This window comes from Haliotis rufescens, unplaced genomic scaffold (assembly GCF_023055435.1).
Source record: "Haliotis rufescens isolate VD_foot unplaced genomic scaffold, xgHalRufe1.0.p SCAF_19, whole genome shotgun sequence".
Classification (NCBI taxonomy): Eukaryota; Metazoa; Mollusca; class Gastropoda; order Lepetellida; family Haliotidae; genus Haliotis; species Haliotis rufescens.
The window spans coordinates 5047990-5066718 of record NW_025963879.1 but is presented as its reverse complement, the minus strand read 5'-3'; the positions used below and the strand labels follow the sequence as shown (position 1 = coordinate 5066718).

At 42.6% G+C, this 18729-nt stretch overlaps 1 protein-coding gene across 2 annotated transcripts in view; it reads left to right on the top strand.

Annotated features, from left to right (window-relative positions):
• The first annotated feature begins 1584 nt into the window (after positions 1-1584).
• The window catches only part of LOC124148430, a 59129-nt gene continuing 41984 nt past the window's right edge, over positions 1585-18729 (top strand). For both annotated transcript variants that reach the window (XM_046519518.2, XM_046519517.2), the window contains exons 1-28: positions 1585-1694; positions 2109-2153; positions 2668-3050; positions 3193-3373; positions 3533-3571; positions 3714-4277; positions 4563-4598; positions 5265-5393; positions 5633-5758; positions 6289-6309; positions 7040-7157; positions 7506-7648; positions 8947-9061; positions 9632-9771; positions 9857-9988; positions 10129-10158; positions 10256-10370; positions 10851-11101; positions 11409-11523; positions 11710-11981; positions 12488-12602; positions 12875-13071; positions 13244-13358; positions 13462-13652; positions 13826-13940; positions 14598-14785; positions 15664-15778; positions 16715-16932. In XM_046519518.2, the coding sequence (XP_046375474.2) occupies positions 1616-1694; positions 2109-2153; positions 2668-3050; positions 3193-3373; positions 3533-3571; positions 3714-4277; positions 4563-4598; positions 5265-5393; positions 5633-5758; positions 6289-6309; positions 7040-7157; positions 7506-7648; positions 8947-9061; positions 9632-9771; positions 9857-9988; positions 10129-10158; positions 10256-10370; positions 10851-11101; positions 11409-11523; positions 11710-11981; positions 12488-12602; positions 12875-13071; positions 13244-13358; positions 13462-13652; positions 13826-13940; positions 14598-14785; positions 15664-15778; positions 16715-16932 (4288 nt within the window). In that variant the 5' untranslated portion in view covers positions 1585-1615. The remainder of the gene's footprint in view (positions 1695-2108; positions 2154-2667; positions 3051-3192; positions 3374-3532; positions 3572-3713; positions 4278-4562; positions 4599-5264; positions 5394-5632; positions 5759-6288; positions 6310-7039; positions 7158-7505; positions 7649-8946; positions 9062-9631; positions 9772-9856; positions 9989-10128; positions 10159-10255; positions 10371-10850; positions 11102-11408; positions 11524-11709; positions 11982-12487; positions 12603-12874; positions 13072-13243; positions 13359-13461; positions 13653-13825; positions 13941-14597; positions 14786-15663; positions 15779-16714; positions 16933-18729) is intronic.

Here is an 18729-nt window from a genome sequence, read left to right as displayed (position 1 = left end):
AAGTGTTCATGTACACCTGCAATAAAAGGCCAGTGCATTTCAACGACAGTCAAGTAATGCTCATAAAATCAGTTACGATTTCCAAGAAAGAAATGATGTTGACGTACACCTGTAATGAGAGTGACGTAAACTTTGTATTGTCAGACACGTTTGTCCGGAATGACATTTAATGTTCACCTACACTGAGAGTGACGAAAACTTTGTATTGTCAGACACGATTGTCCGGAAGGACATTTAATGTACACCTACACTGACAGTGACGTAAACTTTGTATTGTCAGACACGATTGTCTGGAATGACATTTAATGTACACCTACAGTGAGAGTGACGAAAACTTTGTATTGTCAGACACGATTGTCCGGAATGACATTTAATGTACACCTACACTGAGAGTGACGAAAACTTTGTATAGTCAGACACGATTGTCCGGAATGACATATAATGTACACCTACACTGAGAGTGACGTAAACTTTGTATTGTCAGACACGATTGTCCGGAATGACATTTAATGTACACCTACACTGAGAGTGACGTAAACTTTGTATTGTCAGACACGATTGTCTGGAATGACATTTAATGTACACCTACACTGAGAGTGACGTAAACTTTGTATTTTCAGACACGATTGTCTGGAATGACATTTAATGTACACCTACACTGAGAGTGACGTAAACTTTGTATTGTCAGACACAATCGTCTGGAATGACATTTAATGTACACCTACACTGAGAGTGACGAAAACTTTGTATTGTCAGACACGATTGTCCGGAATGACATTTAATGTACACCTACACTGAGAGTGACGAAAACTTTGTATTGTCAGACACAATCGTCTGGAATGACATTTAATGTACACCTACACTGAGAGTGACGTAAACTTTGTATAGTCAGACACAATTGTCTGGAATGACATTTAATGTACACCTACAGTGAGAGTGACCTAAACTTTGTATAGTCAGACACGATTGTCTGGAACGACATGTGAGTGACTCTACAGTGAGAGTCGAGTCAAGCTCATACAGTCGGACATAATTACCTGGAAAGAAAGAGCACGTACACATGCAATGAGACCCAAGTAAGGTTCATATGGTGCCTCTAGTAGGTCGTTGATTGCAGACAGAGCATTTTTGGAAAAGGTTTCACTTGACATCAGGCTCTTATTTATGTGAATATGTGATAACGAAGGTAATTCGCTTCGTAACAATGAAATGAAAGTGTTGGTGAGGATAATTAGGTTTATGACCATATAAATATGTGTACACTGTCTCGGAAATCGCCGCTGTGACCTAACATATATGTTTGAAAACACACACACACACACACACACACACACACACACACACACACACACACACACACACACACACACACACACACGCATATATATCTTATCACAAGTGGCCGATAGATAATTAAGTCGGCCAAAACAAAAGTTTTAGACATTTTAGTAGGTTGTGGGGGCGTGGAATACAACAGGTTTTTGGTAGTGCAGGTCAGGTTATGTCACATGTTATGATATGAGCTTACCTAAGGATTGGACAGACACATCACATGACCGTGTGTATATAAGTCTTTGACAACTGTTCCTCGGTGATGTAGCTGCGTTAAACAGCCATGTGGAATCGGCTGTGCTTCATCCTAGCGGTGCTGTCCGCTATACAAGCTACAACAATCAGAAAGAAACGTTCCCGAGGTGAGACACTTTAAGAATTATTATTTTTTGCTACTGCTCACATGGTACTGACATTGCAATTAATTGACTGTGAAGATTCCTTTATATGACGATGCCGTAGTAGACTTGATGCTTGTGAGAATGGTATCTTGTATTTAAAGGAAAGATTAGACTATAGTTTGTTGTTGTGTTGTAACATTGTTGTATTTATTGTCGCTCACCGAGTACACAGTACAGCTCTGAACACATGTCTTCACCTCTATCTACTGACATACGGTAACAAGGATTCTTCATTAAATGTTGAAGAAGATTCGTCACCTTTACAACAACGTCTTCGGGACACTATCAGGTACATCTGTAAACTGTTTGGGAGACGTGTTGCAATAGAAATATATGAAGACGTACACTATACATTGTTTTATCTGCATATTTCAGTCGAGCGACAGGCGTACTACAACAGCGGCATCAACAATAACTATGGTAAGTACTCGTGCATCTGCAAGGCGAAAGCTGTGTCAGGCATACACGTATTTAACATAATTATGAGATTTGTAGTATTCTCAATGTAAATGAAGGTATATATGCTAGTGCCCACATAATGCGAGTCCCTGTCGTATACGTGGACTTGAAGCCTCAAATCATGACACTCAACTCAACAGATGGTTGAACCTGTATGACTGCTATGGATTGTATGTCTCATGTGTAATATCACTCACTGACATACAGTAGCTATGAATGACCAAAACGAGAAATTAGCACATGTCCGCCCCTAAAGAAATATTAAAGCAATGCGTTGAAAAACACAAATATTTACACAGTGAAAGGATAATTTCTGTCCAAAATACCCGTGCATACGGCCTGTGACTCAGCTCCCATAGTTTACTTTTCCACATTATGTTCTTGTGTATTTCTTATGTAGGTGGAACATAGTAAACTAATACTTATACTAAATGCTCATTGTCTACTGTGTAAACTGCATTTCTGGCTTCCTCAGTGTGGAATACTCCTGTCGATGTGGAGTTTGTCCTTGATTCCTCGGACAGTGTGGGGGCAGACAACTTCCGGTATATGATCCAATACGTACAGAACCTGGTCCGTCACTGGGAGATAGGCCCGCAACGTATACAGGTGGGCGTGGTCACCTATGGTAATGGCGCCAGAAACCAGTTCTACTTTAACAACTACCAGACAAGCGCGCAGCTGGTCAACGCCATAGGGAACATCCAGTATCAGAGTGGTGCTGCAGATCTGGGAAATGCTTTCAGATTCGCCTATGGAGATGCCTTCACCAGCCAACATGGTTCACGTGATCATGTGCCACATGTCATAGTACACATCGGCAATGGCGTCTCCAGTAACAAAGCCTTCACCCTGCAGGTACAGCCATATTTTCAGTCAGATGGGCCATGTCAGTGTAGTTACTAATCTTACGGACCCAAATGTATAACACCAGGATCCTTCACCCGTCTGGTTAGCTGTTTTCATTATGGCCCTGATTATCCTGTGATTGACATTGTAGGAGGCCCAGGCAGCCCGGGATCACGGTGTAGCCATCTACAACGTTGCTGTTGGAAGTGGTATTGAAACCAATGAGGTTCAAAATATCGCAACAAGCCCAGCCTCTAGATACGTGCTCCATGCGGACACCTACCAGTCACTTGACACCCTTGTCAATCCACTGGCGACTAGGATCGAAAACGGTAGAGAATACACGCTAAACCTTTTGTCAATTCGTCTTACACTTGGCTCCCTTGAATTTTAATAAACATGGAATATAATTTAAAATATATTTTTGGATTGATGAGTGAATAAATACTTGGAAACGTAATAAAGACCGGTTGTTTGTGTTCATGTTTCAGAGGTTCCAGGTTCCAACACCATGCTCCCTCAGCCTAACGGTGCGTATGGCTATTTTCAAGTAATGTTTGACAAATCACGAAGTTATATGAAAAGAAATATCTTAGCTATTATGTTCACAAAAAATACAAAGCATCTGCCTTGCGTAAACCAACGTATAGCTTCTTCGTGTCCAACCAACAGGCTGTCTGCAGAAGGCGGATCTGGTTTTTATGATTGATTCCTCCTCCAACGTTGGCATTGCCCAACATCAACAGCTGGAGAACTTCCTGAAGAACTTCCTGATCAGACTACCCGTCGGCAAGGACAAGGTGCAGGTTGGCCTGATACAGTACAGCAGTTACCCCTCTGCTGGCTTCCCCCTCAGCATGTACACTGACAGGAACGACCTTTTAAAAGCCGTGGACTCTCTGCGCTATATGGGCGGTGGAACAAACACTGCTGATGCCCTCAAGTACATGAGGGAACAAGCCTTCTCACAGACTTCTGGAGCTAGGACGGATGTTCCTAGAATCGGCATAGTTGTAACCAACGGTCATTCTTCTAACCCTACGGCCACCACCACTGAAGCTGACAAGGCCCGATCTAGCAACATCGGACTAATTGGTGTCGGAGTTGGCTCAGGGCTCGATTTGAATGAATTGAACAACATTGCTGACAACCCACATACGTCCAACACCTTCACCATCAGTGATTACGACCAGCTGCAAAATTCCATACCGCAGATTCTTAATGCTGCATGTAACAGTAAGCATGAATCATTGTCTTGTGATAATTCAGCATGTACACATTATTCTCTTTATGGAAAAACGTATTCTTTAGGACATTCAACTTCGCCAAGAAGAAGTGATAATAACTTAGTATACATCTGTAGCAAACGCTCATTTGTGGCTCCGACGTGGAGAAGACGAACGAACACACGTTTTTTTCCTTATTGTAATACATTGGCATCCCATGGAAGCATATAACCTACAATGAGTTAACAACCATTAACTGATCAGCTGTGTGATTTAAAGTGCATCTTTCTTTCAGTTAATCGGATGGTTCCCGGGCACACTGGAGGACAGGGTGGGTAACAATACTGTTAGAATTTCCCGCTCAAATGCATTCTTCTGCATTAAGGACGTTAGAAAGAAAACAAACAAAGCCATTAGATTTACGTGTTATGTTATCTGCCACAATGTATATCTTATGCAATAGACACTACAGCAAGAAACAGCATATCTTAAAGCTGTTGGGCTTTATCTATGTGGAGCAGGGCTTGGGGTCATCCCACACGTGACATCCTTACCACGTCAGGTTCTCAGTTTGGCCATAAGGCATCCGACTTCAGTAAGAAGGATCGTGGTTCGCATCCCAGTATGACATTCGGATGGTTTATGGTCAATTATGTATGCAAGTTACTTACACATTCTACTACATGTGATTCCAATTTGTATTCTGTTAAGTTTATTAAAAACAGAAATGAAGAAATGTTTGTCAACTAATTCCTTACTCACAAGGGAAGGAAAGAGGCCCTGTGTCCACGGGCTTGTGTCGAGCATAACAAAATCCAATCTTCTATTACCCTAGATTGCATGTTAAATATACGCATTAAGAAAGATCAATATCGTCCAAGTTGACAAAGGCATGTATCCAGATATTTCTGAAGTGTACAATGGATACTTTCTTCCCCCTACTATATTCGTGTAAATGACGCACGGGGTGTCCAACTGGCGCTATCTGTGTTGCCAGGGGTAACACATCCTCCAGACACCTGTCAGGACAAGCTAACCAACTGCCACGAGTATGAGAAGAGTGCGTGCGTCGATTACAAGCCATGGGCCACGGAGAACTGTGCTAGATACTGCCAGATATGTACACGTACGTCTTTAGAACAGCACACTTATACACAGCTGAAGTGTTTAATTCTTGTGCTTATTTTATCTGATCGTTATAATGTAAGCATGTACGCGTAAAAGGCAATCATTGAATATTACAATTAAAATGTTAATCCGTTGTTTAAAAAATAGTGGTCCCAATGGAGTGATTTCCTAAGCTTCATCGTTGTACATGACTGTTTTGCCTGCCCATGCATACGCCCCTCGTCCCTCTGCCCACAGCCCAGTTCACCGTCACTGAGGAGTGTAAAGACAAGCTGGACAACTGCAAGATGTACGCGGCCGACACGTGTCAGTCTTTCGGGTCCTGGGCACACACCAACTGTCGTCAGTATTGCGGATTCTGTGGTAGGTTCAACTTCCTCATCCTCACTAGTAGTAGACAGTCACTACATGAGTTCAGAACCCCGCATCTACATACAGATACATATAGCGGACATGACACCGTCTACATACAGACACATATAGCGGACATGCCACCGTCTACATACAGATACATATAGCGGACATGCCACCGTCTACATACAGATACATATAGCGGACATGCCACCATCAACAAACAGACACATATAGCGGACATGACACCGTCTACATACAGATACATATAGCGGACATGCTACCATCAACAAACAGACACATATAGCGGACATGACACCGTCTACATACAGATACATATAGCGGACATGCTACCATCAACATACAGACACATATAGCGGACATGACACCGTCTACATACAGATACATATAGCGCACATGACACCGTCAACATACAGATATATATAGCGGACATGGCACCATATACATACAGACAGGTTAATTTGTTCAGTTTACTGTGATTTGGTCTGACACTGACTAAACAATGGGTGTTTTTGTTGTAGGCGACATCTCAGCAGGATTCTGTGAGTAGCTCCATCTCCCTGGCCTTTTTCTAATGAACCAATATTAGAAGTTCCTGGCACGTGCACGTTTAGAAACGTTTGGGTTGCGTTTTACAGCCTGTTGTAGTGCTCCTGTCGTTCTTCCGACAGGTGATGTTTAGTTATCATTCACAATTAAACCCGTGAAAATCCGGATCAGATCAGGTCTTCAGCAACCCATGCTTGCCGTAAAAGGCGACTATGCTTGTCGTTAAGAGCCGACTGACGGGATCGGGTGGTCAAACTTGCTCTCTTGGTTCATGTCATCGTATCCCAATTGCGTAGATCGATGCTCATGATGTGAATCACTAGATTGTCTAATATAGACTCCATTATTTACAGACCGCCTTCAAGGTTGTTGAGTGCGTCGTTATACAACAAACAAACAAACATTCACAATGACTACGTTACCTTTGTCTACCCTTTTCAATCTCACTATGATGTCTCATGATATTATATATACCAACACGCGTCGATAGCAAGAGATAAAAAAAAAGTCGATCGTATAATAAATTTTTCGAATTTTGGAAATATGCTGTATGAAATGTTGAGGGTGAGATGTATTATCCGTTATCGTTATAAATCATTACTTTTTAAAATAATGTTCCGTGTTTCGAAATAGTAAGAGTGCATCATGGCGCGAGAATATATCTGTAGATATCAACTGTTATCACTTGACTGAACATGTTCTAACACCATGATATTGCGCCAGTTGGGCAGTGTTTCTACAAGGGAAAGGCGTACAAGCAGGGAGATCGATGGGACGACGGTTGTGACTACGAATGTGTGTGTGAGAACGGCAATACCGGGAAATACCGCTGCTATAATAAGTACGTATTAGACTCATCACTGATGCTGTGAGTGAGAGTAGAGACATGGAGTGTGGTCACAAGCAATATTAGTAAACAAGGTAAACATGCCCATCGCTTCTGCAGAGGACCTCTCACTGCACTGCGCGTTAAAAAGTAGCGTCTCACACCGGCGACGGTAACACCGAGGTATAGGGCTGGAGGGTCATTGGCTGCCCGAATATGACGTTTAGACAATATTTAAGCATTGTCACATTAACATTCTAAACATTTTGATAACTAAAGATAGGTTTCCAAGAGAATAAAATGATCAGCATATTGTCTAATCTGTTCAGAAGATCTAAGTAAATGTGTACTACCTTCGTGTAGGTGTCCTATATATAACGACCTGCCGGGCCAGTGCACGCTTGTGGTCACCCCGGGACAGTGCTGCCTCAAGCCCGTATGCAACTTCCAGCAGAAGGTGACAACCAACACCGGATCAGGGATGGGCAAAACACCAACAGGAATCAGTGAGTGGCAATCGGTTATAGTCTGGATACAGTTCTACCATTATCACTTCAGACAAATTCGAGAATAATCCTTTTCAGTGTAGATCATATGCCCATTCTACATTACAGTGTGTGGGAATGTTAATGTACAAGATACAATGCATACGTTATTTACACAAGTCGCAACCGCTTTGCTACATAGGTAAAGATAGCTAAGTTGCGAACAGAAGATAGACCAGTTGAAGCCATCACAATATGGGAATCGAACCACCGACTTGGCGCTTTCCGAGTAGACGCTCTTGTCACTAGACCACAGAGGCGGACGACTCTTTTTTCGAATCTGGTGGGAATAACAATGAACAGGGAAATTTCACTCTTACATATTAAAGAAAGTTATTACTGTTAAATATAATTCTATTTGAATGCACTATAAATGGTTGATTTCGAACTTGATGCTAGGGTTGCGTGACATTCTTATTCTTAAGAAGATGTTAGACGAAGTATAAATGTTGCTAACAAATGTTTGTTCACGTTCATACCAAAAACCAGTAGACAATAGACTGTTTAACTGTTGCTGTCCTGTCTGCGCGGTCAGCCTCACCACTACCACAGTATACCATTCCTTTACAAGACGTGATCCTGTCATATATTACACCAGTACGTCATAACACACACATATGTACATAGTCTCATTCTTCTCTAACAACATCATTTGAGGATGACTGCTTCACGCATGAATTGATTACACGCAAATAATTGGCACATGGTAGTTATCACAAAAGGATTTTAAGACACCAATACATGTTTGCAGCCCATAGACACAAACAGCTAAAAGGACAATATCATCTGACATAGCAACAGAAATACCTGTATTTTGTTAGGGTGTAGCTGTACGCATGGAACACAAGATGATTCTATTTTAAATGCAAACTTTGGGAATAGTAAGGGACTCATTACACAACCTTGCCTAAAACCTAGTGGACATGTAAAACATCAGCCGTAATACGTCCCTTCAGTCAAACATATATAGACTAAATGCTTCTATACTAGAAACCATAATTTAGATCTATCACCAAAATAGCAAAATTCTGAAAAATGCATCGAACCTACCATGTGATTTAGATCGATAGTGTTGAAAAACAGTTTGAACAATGAAGATATTAGCCATTGAGCTGTAGCCTTTCAGGACTTCAGTTTGCGATTCGTTAATTTTATCATGAGAACTTGGAAAAGAAATGTAAAATTAATGTTTGCTCACTAATAGGTGTCCTGCATAACTGCATGTTTGTACCTTATGCCGATGTATGACCTCTCTACAGGCGTGTGCGTGTACGATGGTAAACAGTACTATCAAGACGAGAGTTGGGAAGTGGGCTGTGACTTCAAGTGTAGCTGTATCAACGCTCAACGAGGGGTTTACAGCTGCCAGTCTTAGTAAGTGGAGGACGTTGTTTACCACTCTGCAGCCACCATTGGTGCTCTTTGGAAACTGTATGGAACATGCGTCACAAGGTGTGACCAGGTACATGTGGAAAGCACCAATGGCCAAATAGACATTGGGAGATGCCTTTGACAACTGCACACCAACTGCTATGTGATATATGAGGCTATCAACCGCCGTTTGGTACGCAGGGTTCGGGTATTAGGGGGTATTCGTGAGTTACTAGTGTGGTACGCGGGACGCCAATAGAATTGTAGTTGATACTAACATTCAACATTTTAAACAAAGTAATGGTGTACGTAAAGGTTTCCTTTATAATAACTTATTTTTTTCGATATTAACCTCAAATCGCACCCTTTTCTCGATGCTTTTCATAGTTGTGTTAAGTGGTATTCGAGATTCAGGCCTGAGCAATGAGACTCCGATTAGCAGATGTTAAACAATTAGATGTTATTCGGGGTTGGCGCCCTCATATATGGTAGAGTATAGTAGTGGACAGTAAAGTATTTATTTCGAGCAATGCCGATTCCCAAGCAGTACCTGACTCCCAAGTGATATTGCAGCTGCCCAACGTACAGCAACCTGCCTTCTTCCTGCCATCTCGTCAAGTCTCCAGGCCAGTGCTGTGAAACACCATCGTGTGACTTCAACCAGCAGGTCGGCAGTTTCACTGGAAGCGGGACCACTTCTGGTACCGGCAGTTGTAAGTTTACGTTTATAATCTACACATTTCTACTTTCAAATATCACTGCATATACCAGACTGAAGATCTACGTAATTTTGTTTAGCCAACAAGCCCAAAGAGCCATTGCCGTGTGAGGATGTCCTAACAAACTGCAATATGTATGAAGCCTCATCCTGCAAGGATCCTTTCAGACAGTGGGCTATTGACAACTGTAGGAAGACATGCAATTTGTGCGGTACGTTATTCAACCATTAAATGTAAAGGTGGTCCCGTGTTCTCACTCACTCTTGAAATGCATACTTCTTGAAGTTTAATCGTTAATTGTTCCTCTATGTATCTATTTACCAAAGTATAACCATTCACTGTGTATTTCAGAGAACGGACTCTCCAAGCCAGGACCAAATGGTAGGTAACATTTCTGACAATCACGATTCAAAGTAACAGTTAAAATGTACCCAGAACACTTGGCAGGATTGACCCCGGATGTTTTTCTCAATTTCAGATGTGTGTTTCTATCAGGGGAAACCCTACCATCAGGACGAAGCCTGGAGCATCTCGTGTGACGTGGATTGTGTGTGCGAACAAGCGACATTTGGATACTACAGATGCAGTAATAAGTATGTTTATGTTACACATATTTTGTTCTGCTGTAGTGGCAGGAATTTACATGCTATTTACAGCAATAGAAGAGAATAATCTACCACCAGTGATTATACTAATACTATACTACAACAAGTGAGTTAGTGAGTGAGTTGGGTTCAAAGCTGCTTTGAACAGTATTCCAGTTATATCACTGTGTCTGCTTAATGTGGGAAGAAAACACGGAGTGATGCAAGTCTTAGAAGTTTAACACGTATTATGGTGCTGACAAACCTACGGACATAATCAGAGCAAACCGGGACTCGAACCTCACGATCAAAGGTAGCAGTAAACGTCGAGGAAGAGGACGCAGTAGTTGTACAACGAACTATAAGTAGAACCAGTACCAATCCAAGTACTGTAGGAGATGGCAGTAGAACCCGTGGACAGTATGTTCAGCTGCAGTAGGTACTGGTTTGAGGGGACTGACCTTAACGTTACTGTGCGTCTACTTAAAGGTGTCCGAGCTACATCAACATCCCCAATGGCTGTTACACCAAGAAGAAGACCGGGGACTGCTGCGAGACTGTTGTGTGTGATAGGGGCTCTTTTGTCCCCTCCACTACTAACCTCAAATCCATCGGGAACGGAGGAGGAATTATAGTGACTGGTTTAGGCGGTTCCCAGATTAACGTCCCCCCAACCTTCCCTAGTGGAGCCACACCCGGCCCGGGATCGGGGGGTACCGGCATGCAAGCTCCTACACTCAGTAAGTGACTGGATAACGCCAGGATTCCATTACGGTGACACACACTCTAAATGTATTGACTGCATCAGTACTTTTGGTCAACCTTAATACTAAGATTACATCTAATGCAAAGAATCAAAACAAAGTGAATGTCAGTGCCATGTCAGCTGCCAGATGCACCTGTTTGAATCCTTAAAAAAATAGCCGTATAGCCCTTTCGCCTTCATGCTGTACTCTATGTGGGTGTATTAGGACATATTTTATCGTATTTCCTAGCATTAATATCATCTGCACATGGAATTTTGAAATGACGACTATTTCACTTCAGACGGATGTCTGTACAGCGGTAATCTGTACGTCCAGGGTCAACAGTGGACGGATGGCTGCCAGCAGACTTGTGTCTGTACTGACGCTACGAAGGGGCTTTATAAATGCAGAGCCAGGTAGGTGTGACGGGAGAGAACTGTTGATGTTACATATGAGTCTCCAGTAAGTGATTGCGATTGTTAAACTAGTGCATCGAGATCACAAATTATGTGTCTTGTGCTGTTGTACTGCACGTTATCAGACTTATTATACTTATGCTCTATATTGTAAAGTCATGATTTCAAAATCACTGTTTATTGCAGATGTCCCTCATATCAAGGCATACCGCAAAACTGCATCATGAAGGCTGACCCGAACGACCCCTGTTGTAAGATTCCAGGCTGTAACCCCCTGACCGGCCAGCTGCCTATCCCAGTGTACGGACCAAACGTTCAGAACATCGGAGCCGTGCAGCCTCCAAGTATTGGCGACCTTATCTCCGGCACCTTCACTGTGAAGCACTCTATCAACTTTAATGGTGGCACCGTGGCCCCGCCCACCGCCCCTGCGGTTGTGCCCACTGGATCAGGAATAGGTACATTACTCTCCTTCTGACTTCAACCTAGCTTCCTTCTGTAATACATAATCTTTATTACATACATCATTAAACTGCATCTTAAGTGTGCGGCATCGATATCGCACCTGTGGATATGAATTTGCATAGTACTGCATCCCAAATGTGTATGTGTATTTTCAGGGTACCGTCCCGCCCGTGTGTATTTTGAGGGTACAGTACCGCCCGTGTGTATTTTCAGGGTACTGTACCGAACATGTGTATTTTCAGGGTACTTAGTGCCCGCGTGTATTTTCAGGGCACTGTACCGCACGTGTGTATTTTCAGGGTACTGTACCGCACGTGTGTATTTTGAGGGTACTGTACCGCACGTGTGTATTTCAGGGTACTTAGCACCCGTGTGTATTTTCAGGGTGCTGTACCGCACGTGTGTATTGCGAGGGTACTGTACCGCACGTGTGTATTTCAGGGTACTGTACCGCACGTGTGTATTTTCAGGGTACTGTACCGCACGTGTGTATTTTCAGGGTACTGTATGTACAAGGGGCAGCGGTACGCTCAGAGTCAAACATGGCAGGATGGCTGTGATTATAACTGTGTGTGCCAGGATGCCACGGCCGGGAAATGGAAGTGTAACGAAAGGTAAGATAGAAACATAAATTGCGATGAATCATTATGTAGTAGGTTTTGCTACGCTAGATCTATGCATATCAACTGTTCAATATTTCCCCTGCTGGATATTCAACACATACCTTTGAACGATATGAGTAAATCTATATTTCACCTGCTTGAGGTGTATATAGCGCTCATGTGACAAGTGTATAACAGGAACATATGTGTGTCTCCACTACTAGCGTGTATAAAGTGTGCTCACAACATTTCTGTGAAGCGGGTGACCTTTATCTTTCCTATAGGTGCTTGAAGTATGAGAATCTCCCCCAACCGTATTGCAAGCTGATCCAAGACACAGCTAACCCCTGCTGTAAGGTACCTCATTGTGATTTCACCGGCAAATACGGGGAATTGTTCGGCACCCTAACGCGTCCTCCAGTCACCCAGCCGGCCACACAATACCCACAGACGCTCCCAGTCATCACCACGCCCGCCCCAGGTCAGTACCTCTGCAGTGCGAGGAAAACCCTGTATCCCCTGCAACCTGGCATGTCTGGATAGCATGTATTTCGTCAAATTTTGTTTCAAATGTCCGTTTCATCACGTTATGTGAATGTCCTCATTAGTCCAATGTATTTCTACATCTCATGCACCTGTATACATTTTTCTAGCGTTTTGTGACTACAAAGGCCAAAAGTACAACCAAGGACAGATGTGGTATGATGCATGCAGCTTGAAATGTACCTGTGACAACGCCAGGGCTGGTTACTACAGATGTGTGAACAGGTGAGTTTGTTACAACAGTTCATTTGCTACATTACACAACCTGCCATAGGTAACACCGTGTAGTACCATACCAACTCGCTGATCTTGACTTGATCTATTATAGATGTCCCCAGTACGACAATGTGCCCGCAGACTGCAGTATGGTGCCCGACCCACAGGACCCCATGTGCTGCACGGTCCCCAAATGTATGTTCAGCTCAACCTCTGGTGGGACGTCTGGCCAAGGAAATATACCTGTTCTAAGCCCGGGCAATTTCAACAACCAGAATCCAGGCGGCAAGCCATCCGGCGTCGGTCAGTGTGCAGTTAAACACAAAAACCTAACGCATATTTTGCCTCTTAATAAAATCTTAGGTTTTCAAAATATTTAAGTATATCAAAGTTATATATTGTATTCAAAGCCAAAAATACGACCAGCTCTGATGTTTTCAATCTCTCATAACTGTTTAATTGTGTGTCCCCGTTAGGCTACTGCGAATACAAGGGCACACGGTATCAGCAAGGTGACAAATGGCAAGATGGCTGCCAGCTGAAGTGCGAGTGCCAGGACGAAGACAGTGGTCTGTACAAGTGCACTGAGAGGTAAGACAACAGTTAGACTGAAATACCAATCCTCAAATCTACCATTATGACTGAAACATTGGTCAAAGGGGAAGGTACACAGATATGCAACACCGTGTCCTCCTATTTGTCTGCATGTATAGGAGGAGAAATGTGGGGCTCGTACTTTGAGGTTGGCATGTATTGACATGTATAGTGTATTTACATTGTCATGCTGACAATGCATGCTGGCTAGTTGACTGTTGCAGTGGTAATTAAAGATCCGTTTTATCACCTTTGTCTTGTCTATATTCAATCTTGTTTTCAAAGAAATTATACGGTTTTTCAAATTCTTGTCAAGGACACTTGTATTTATGATCATATCAATTGTATTGATATGTAAGAAGTCACATGCGGCTGAATTGTAAATTGTCAACACTGCCAAAAAGGTAGTTCATTTCTGGAAGCCAGATTCTCCAACGTACATGGGCAAACTTCCACTTAGCATCTCATCTATAGTTCTTAAAGTGAAGAGGCGCTCTGTTTTAATAATGTGATTGTTTGACGTTCTTCTGAGACATTCCAAGCAAACATCTTCGAAACAGTGGTTTAATTCGATGTTTCCGTTCAAATAACGCAAATGTTCATTTTTACATATTTGAATTGTGGAAATAAGTGACAGCTGGTTTTATAATGCAGATGCCCCCGCTTCCCGGATATGCCACCCCAGTGCACGCTGATCCCAGATTTCACCGACCCCTGCTGCAAAAAGCCGTCATGTGACTTCACGGGTACTTCTGGGTCTCTGTCAGGTCATGGTAACCTCAACACTCCACCCCCAGGGTACTTCACCCCTTCCCCCGGCTACACAGGATCTCCCATACCAGGTACTCACTCATTTCACCAGTGACAGAGGAACTCCCATACCAGGTACTCACTCATTTCACCAATTCCTCAACCTCCAGTTACACAGGAACTCCCATACCAGGTACTCACACATTTCACCAGTTACAGTGGAACTCCCATACCAGGTACTCACTCATTTCACCAATTCCTCAACCTCCAGTTACACAGGAGCTCCCATACCAGGTACTCACACATTTCACCAGTTACAGAGGAACTCCCATACCAGGTACTCACTCATTTCACCAATTCCTCAACCTCCAGTTACACAGGAACTCCCATACCAGGTACTCACACATTTCACCAATTCCTCAACCTCCAGTTACACAGGAACTCCCATACCAGGTACTCACTCATTTCACCAATTCCTCAACCTCCAGTTACAGAGGAACTCCCATACCAGGTACTCACTCATTTCACCAATTCCTCAACCTCCAGTGACACAGGTACTCCCATACCAGGTACTCACTCATTTCACCAATTCCTCAACCTCCAGTTACACAGGAACTCCCATACCAGGTACTCACTCATTTCACCAATTACTTAACCTCCAGTTACACAGGAACTCCCATACCAGGTACTCACTCATTTCACCAATTCCTCAACCTCCAGTTACACAGGAACTCCCATACCAGGTACTCACTCATTTCACCAATTCCTCAACCTCCAGTGACACAGGTACTCCCATACCAGGTACTCACTCATTTCACCAATTCCTCAACCTCCAGTTACACAGGAACTCCCACACTAGGCATTCGGAAACCCAAAGATAGAGTACATATGTGACATTTCACGAAATAACGATACGGAATCAATGCTGAGAGATGTGGGTACATGACATGACGCTGATTCTGGTTTGCAGCCTACTGTGTGTACAATGGCGCCAAGTATTTCCAGGGTGCCACATGGAATGATGGCTGTGACAAGCAATGTCGCTGTGAAGACTCCGTGAAGGGACTGTACGTCTGCAATGACAGGTCAGAAACTCATCTATGGTAACCTGATTGACATTTCGTCAGCCCACTTCATCTACTACAACATGAACTTCCCATTATAAGTCTGTTAAATGGCTTTTCCAACCTGACTGTTAGTGTGAATTGTTGTGGAACATCTAACAAGCGTTGTAAACATAAGTTGGGAATCAACTCAAAACTGTCAATACACTCGTCTGGTGTTTGGTTCACCTAAATAAAAGTTAATGTGAAATTATGTTATGGGCAGCGTGTCAGTCATCGGGATCTGTAAACATTCAGAAACCACCGGATTGATGAAACTGAACTTTGTGACACTTGTTTCAACTCGTTTTTGAATTCGTTCAAGTTACTTTATCCAAGAAGCTGTTATTTCATCAAAGGTTTGAACATCTTAAAATCTTTAGAAAGTTGAAACTCCAAATTTGTCCCCCAAGAGAGTCTAATGAAAATAGTTTTGTTTTCCCCTTTTCTTTTGCTTTAACACAAATGCGTTTTAATGCAGAATGTTTTTGAAGGGCAAAGCTAAAACTGAGATGAAAAATGCCCATATATATAGTTAGTTTGTTAAACACCGCTTTGAACAATATTCCTTCAGTTGAAGACAACAAGAAGGGGTTTCACAAGTAGAATCTGACGAGCCAGTTCTGTAACAACCATGCTTCACTTAAAGTGAACAAGAAGAGTGTGGTCCCAAACATTCATCTGTGCATTTTTGTATGCAACCTAACCTATGAGCTGTGTGGTTGAAACACTCTTTTTGTAACTCGTATTTCATCTTAATTAACGTTTACTAAGCTAAAGAGTTGATGTAAAAAATAGAAATATGACCCATTTTGATGTTGTCAGCATTTGGTATCTTTCTATTAGAGAAAATGAAATAATACATGTTTATTTTCTATGTCTGGCAATGTTAGTGACAGTCAATACTTGGTATTATAGATGTCCGGCATACGACAATCTACCACCAGAGTGCTCCCTAGTAACTGACCCTAAGGATCAGTGCTGTAGAATACCTTCCTGTCAGTTTGTACCCACTCAGGGACAGATTACTGGCACCCTGTCACCTAACATGATCCCTACAGCTGTACCCGGTACAATCACTGGACAAGTTCCTACCCCTACCCCAGGGCCTGATGGCAAGACTCCAACGCCAATCAGTAAGTACTTTATGATCATTACACGAAATGAGCCCATTGATTACAACTCAGAGTCTAGCAAGGGACTGGTCGTTTATTATAGGGGTGGGACATGAACAAATGGCACTGTTGATTATTTATAAATACTTTTTGTTATATATTCGGACATTATTTAGGGACTGGTAATCTATTATAGGTGGGATAAAACGGGCTTTAACGTCGTATTTCAAAAAGATTGCATTTATATATCGACGTGCATAGTTTTTATTGTGCTAGCTCACTGAGGTGTTGCTGTCAGACCTGGCATGTAACTGACATGTTGTTGTCAGACCTGGTAAGTAACTGACATGTTGCTGTCAGACCTGTTAAGTAACTGACATGTTGTTGTCAGACCTGTTAAGTAACTGACATGTTGTTGTCAGACCTGTTAAGTAACTGACATGTTGTTGTCAGACCTGGCAAGTAACTGACATGTTGCTGTCAGACCTGTTAAGTAACTGACATGTTGCTGTCAGACCTGTTAAGTAACTGACATGTTGTTGTCAGACCTGGCAAGTAACTGACATGTTGTTGTCAGACCTGTTAAGTAACTGACATGTTGTTGTCAGACCTGTTAAGTAACTGACATGTTGCTGTCAGACCTGTTAAGTAACTGACATGTTGTTGTCAGACCTGTTAAGTAACTGACATGTTGCTGTCAGACCTGTTAAGTAACTGACATGTTGCTGTCAGACCTGTTAAGTAACTGACATGTTGCTGTCAGACCTGGCAAGTAACTGACATGTTGTTGTCAGACTTGTTAAGTAACTGACATGTTGTTGTCAGACCTGGCAAGTAACTGACATGTTGTTGTCAGACCTGGCAAGTAACTGACATGTTGCTGTCAGACCTGTTAAGTAACTGACATGTTGCTGTCAGACCTGTTAAGTAACTGACATGTTGTTGTCAGACTTGTTAAGTAACTGACATGTTGTTGTCAGACCTGGCAAGTAACTGACATGTTGTTGTCAGACCTGGCAAGTAACTGACATGTTGCTGTCAGACCTGTTAAGTAACTGACATGTTGTTGTCAGACCTGTTAAGTAACTGACATGTTGCTGTCAGACCTGGCAAGTAACTGACATGTTGTTGTCAGACCTGGTAAGTAACTGACATGTTGTTGTCAGACTTGTTAAGTAACTGACATGTTGCTGTCAGACCTCGCAAGTAACTGACATGTTGCTGTCAGACCTGGCAAGTAACTGACATGTTGTTGTCAGACCTGTTAAGTAACTGACATGTTGCTGTCAGACCTGTTAAGTAACTGACATGTTGTTGTCAGACTTGTTAAGTAACTGACATGTTGTTGTCAGACCTGGTAAGTAACTGACATGTTGTTGTCAGACCTGGCAAGTAACTGACATTTTGTTGTCAGACCTGGCAAATAACTGACATGTTGCTGTCAGACCTGGCAAGTAACTGACATGTTGTTGTCAGACCTGGCAAATAACTGACATGTTGCTGTCAGACCTGGCAAATAACTGACATGTTGTTGTCAGACCTGGCAAGTAACTGACATGTTGTTGTCAGACCTGGCAAGTAACTGACATGTTGCTGTCAGACCTGTTAAGTAACTGACATGTTGTTGTCAGACTTGTTAAGTAACTGACATGTTGTTGTCAGACCTGTTAAGTAACTGACATGTTGTTGTCAGACCTGTTAAGTAACTGACATGTTGCTGTCAGACCTGGCAAATAACTGACATGTTGCTGTGGGACCTGGCAAGTAACTGTTATGTTAGTGTCAGACCTGGCAAGCAACTGACATGTTGCTGTCAGA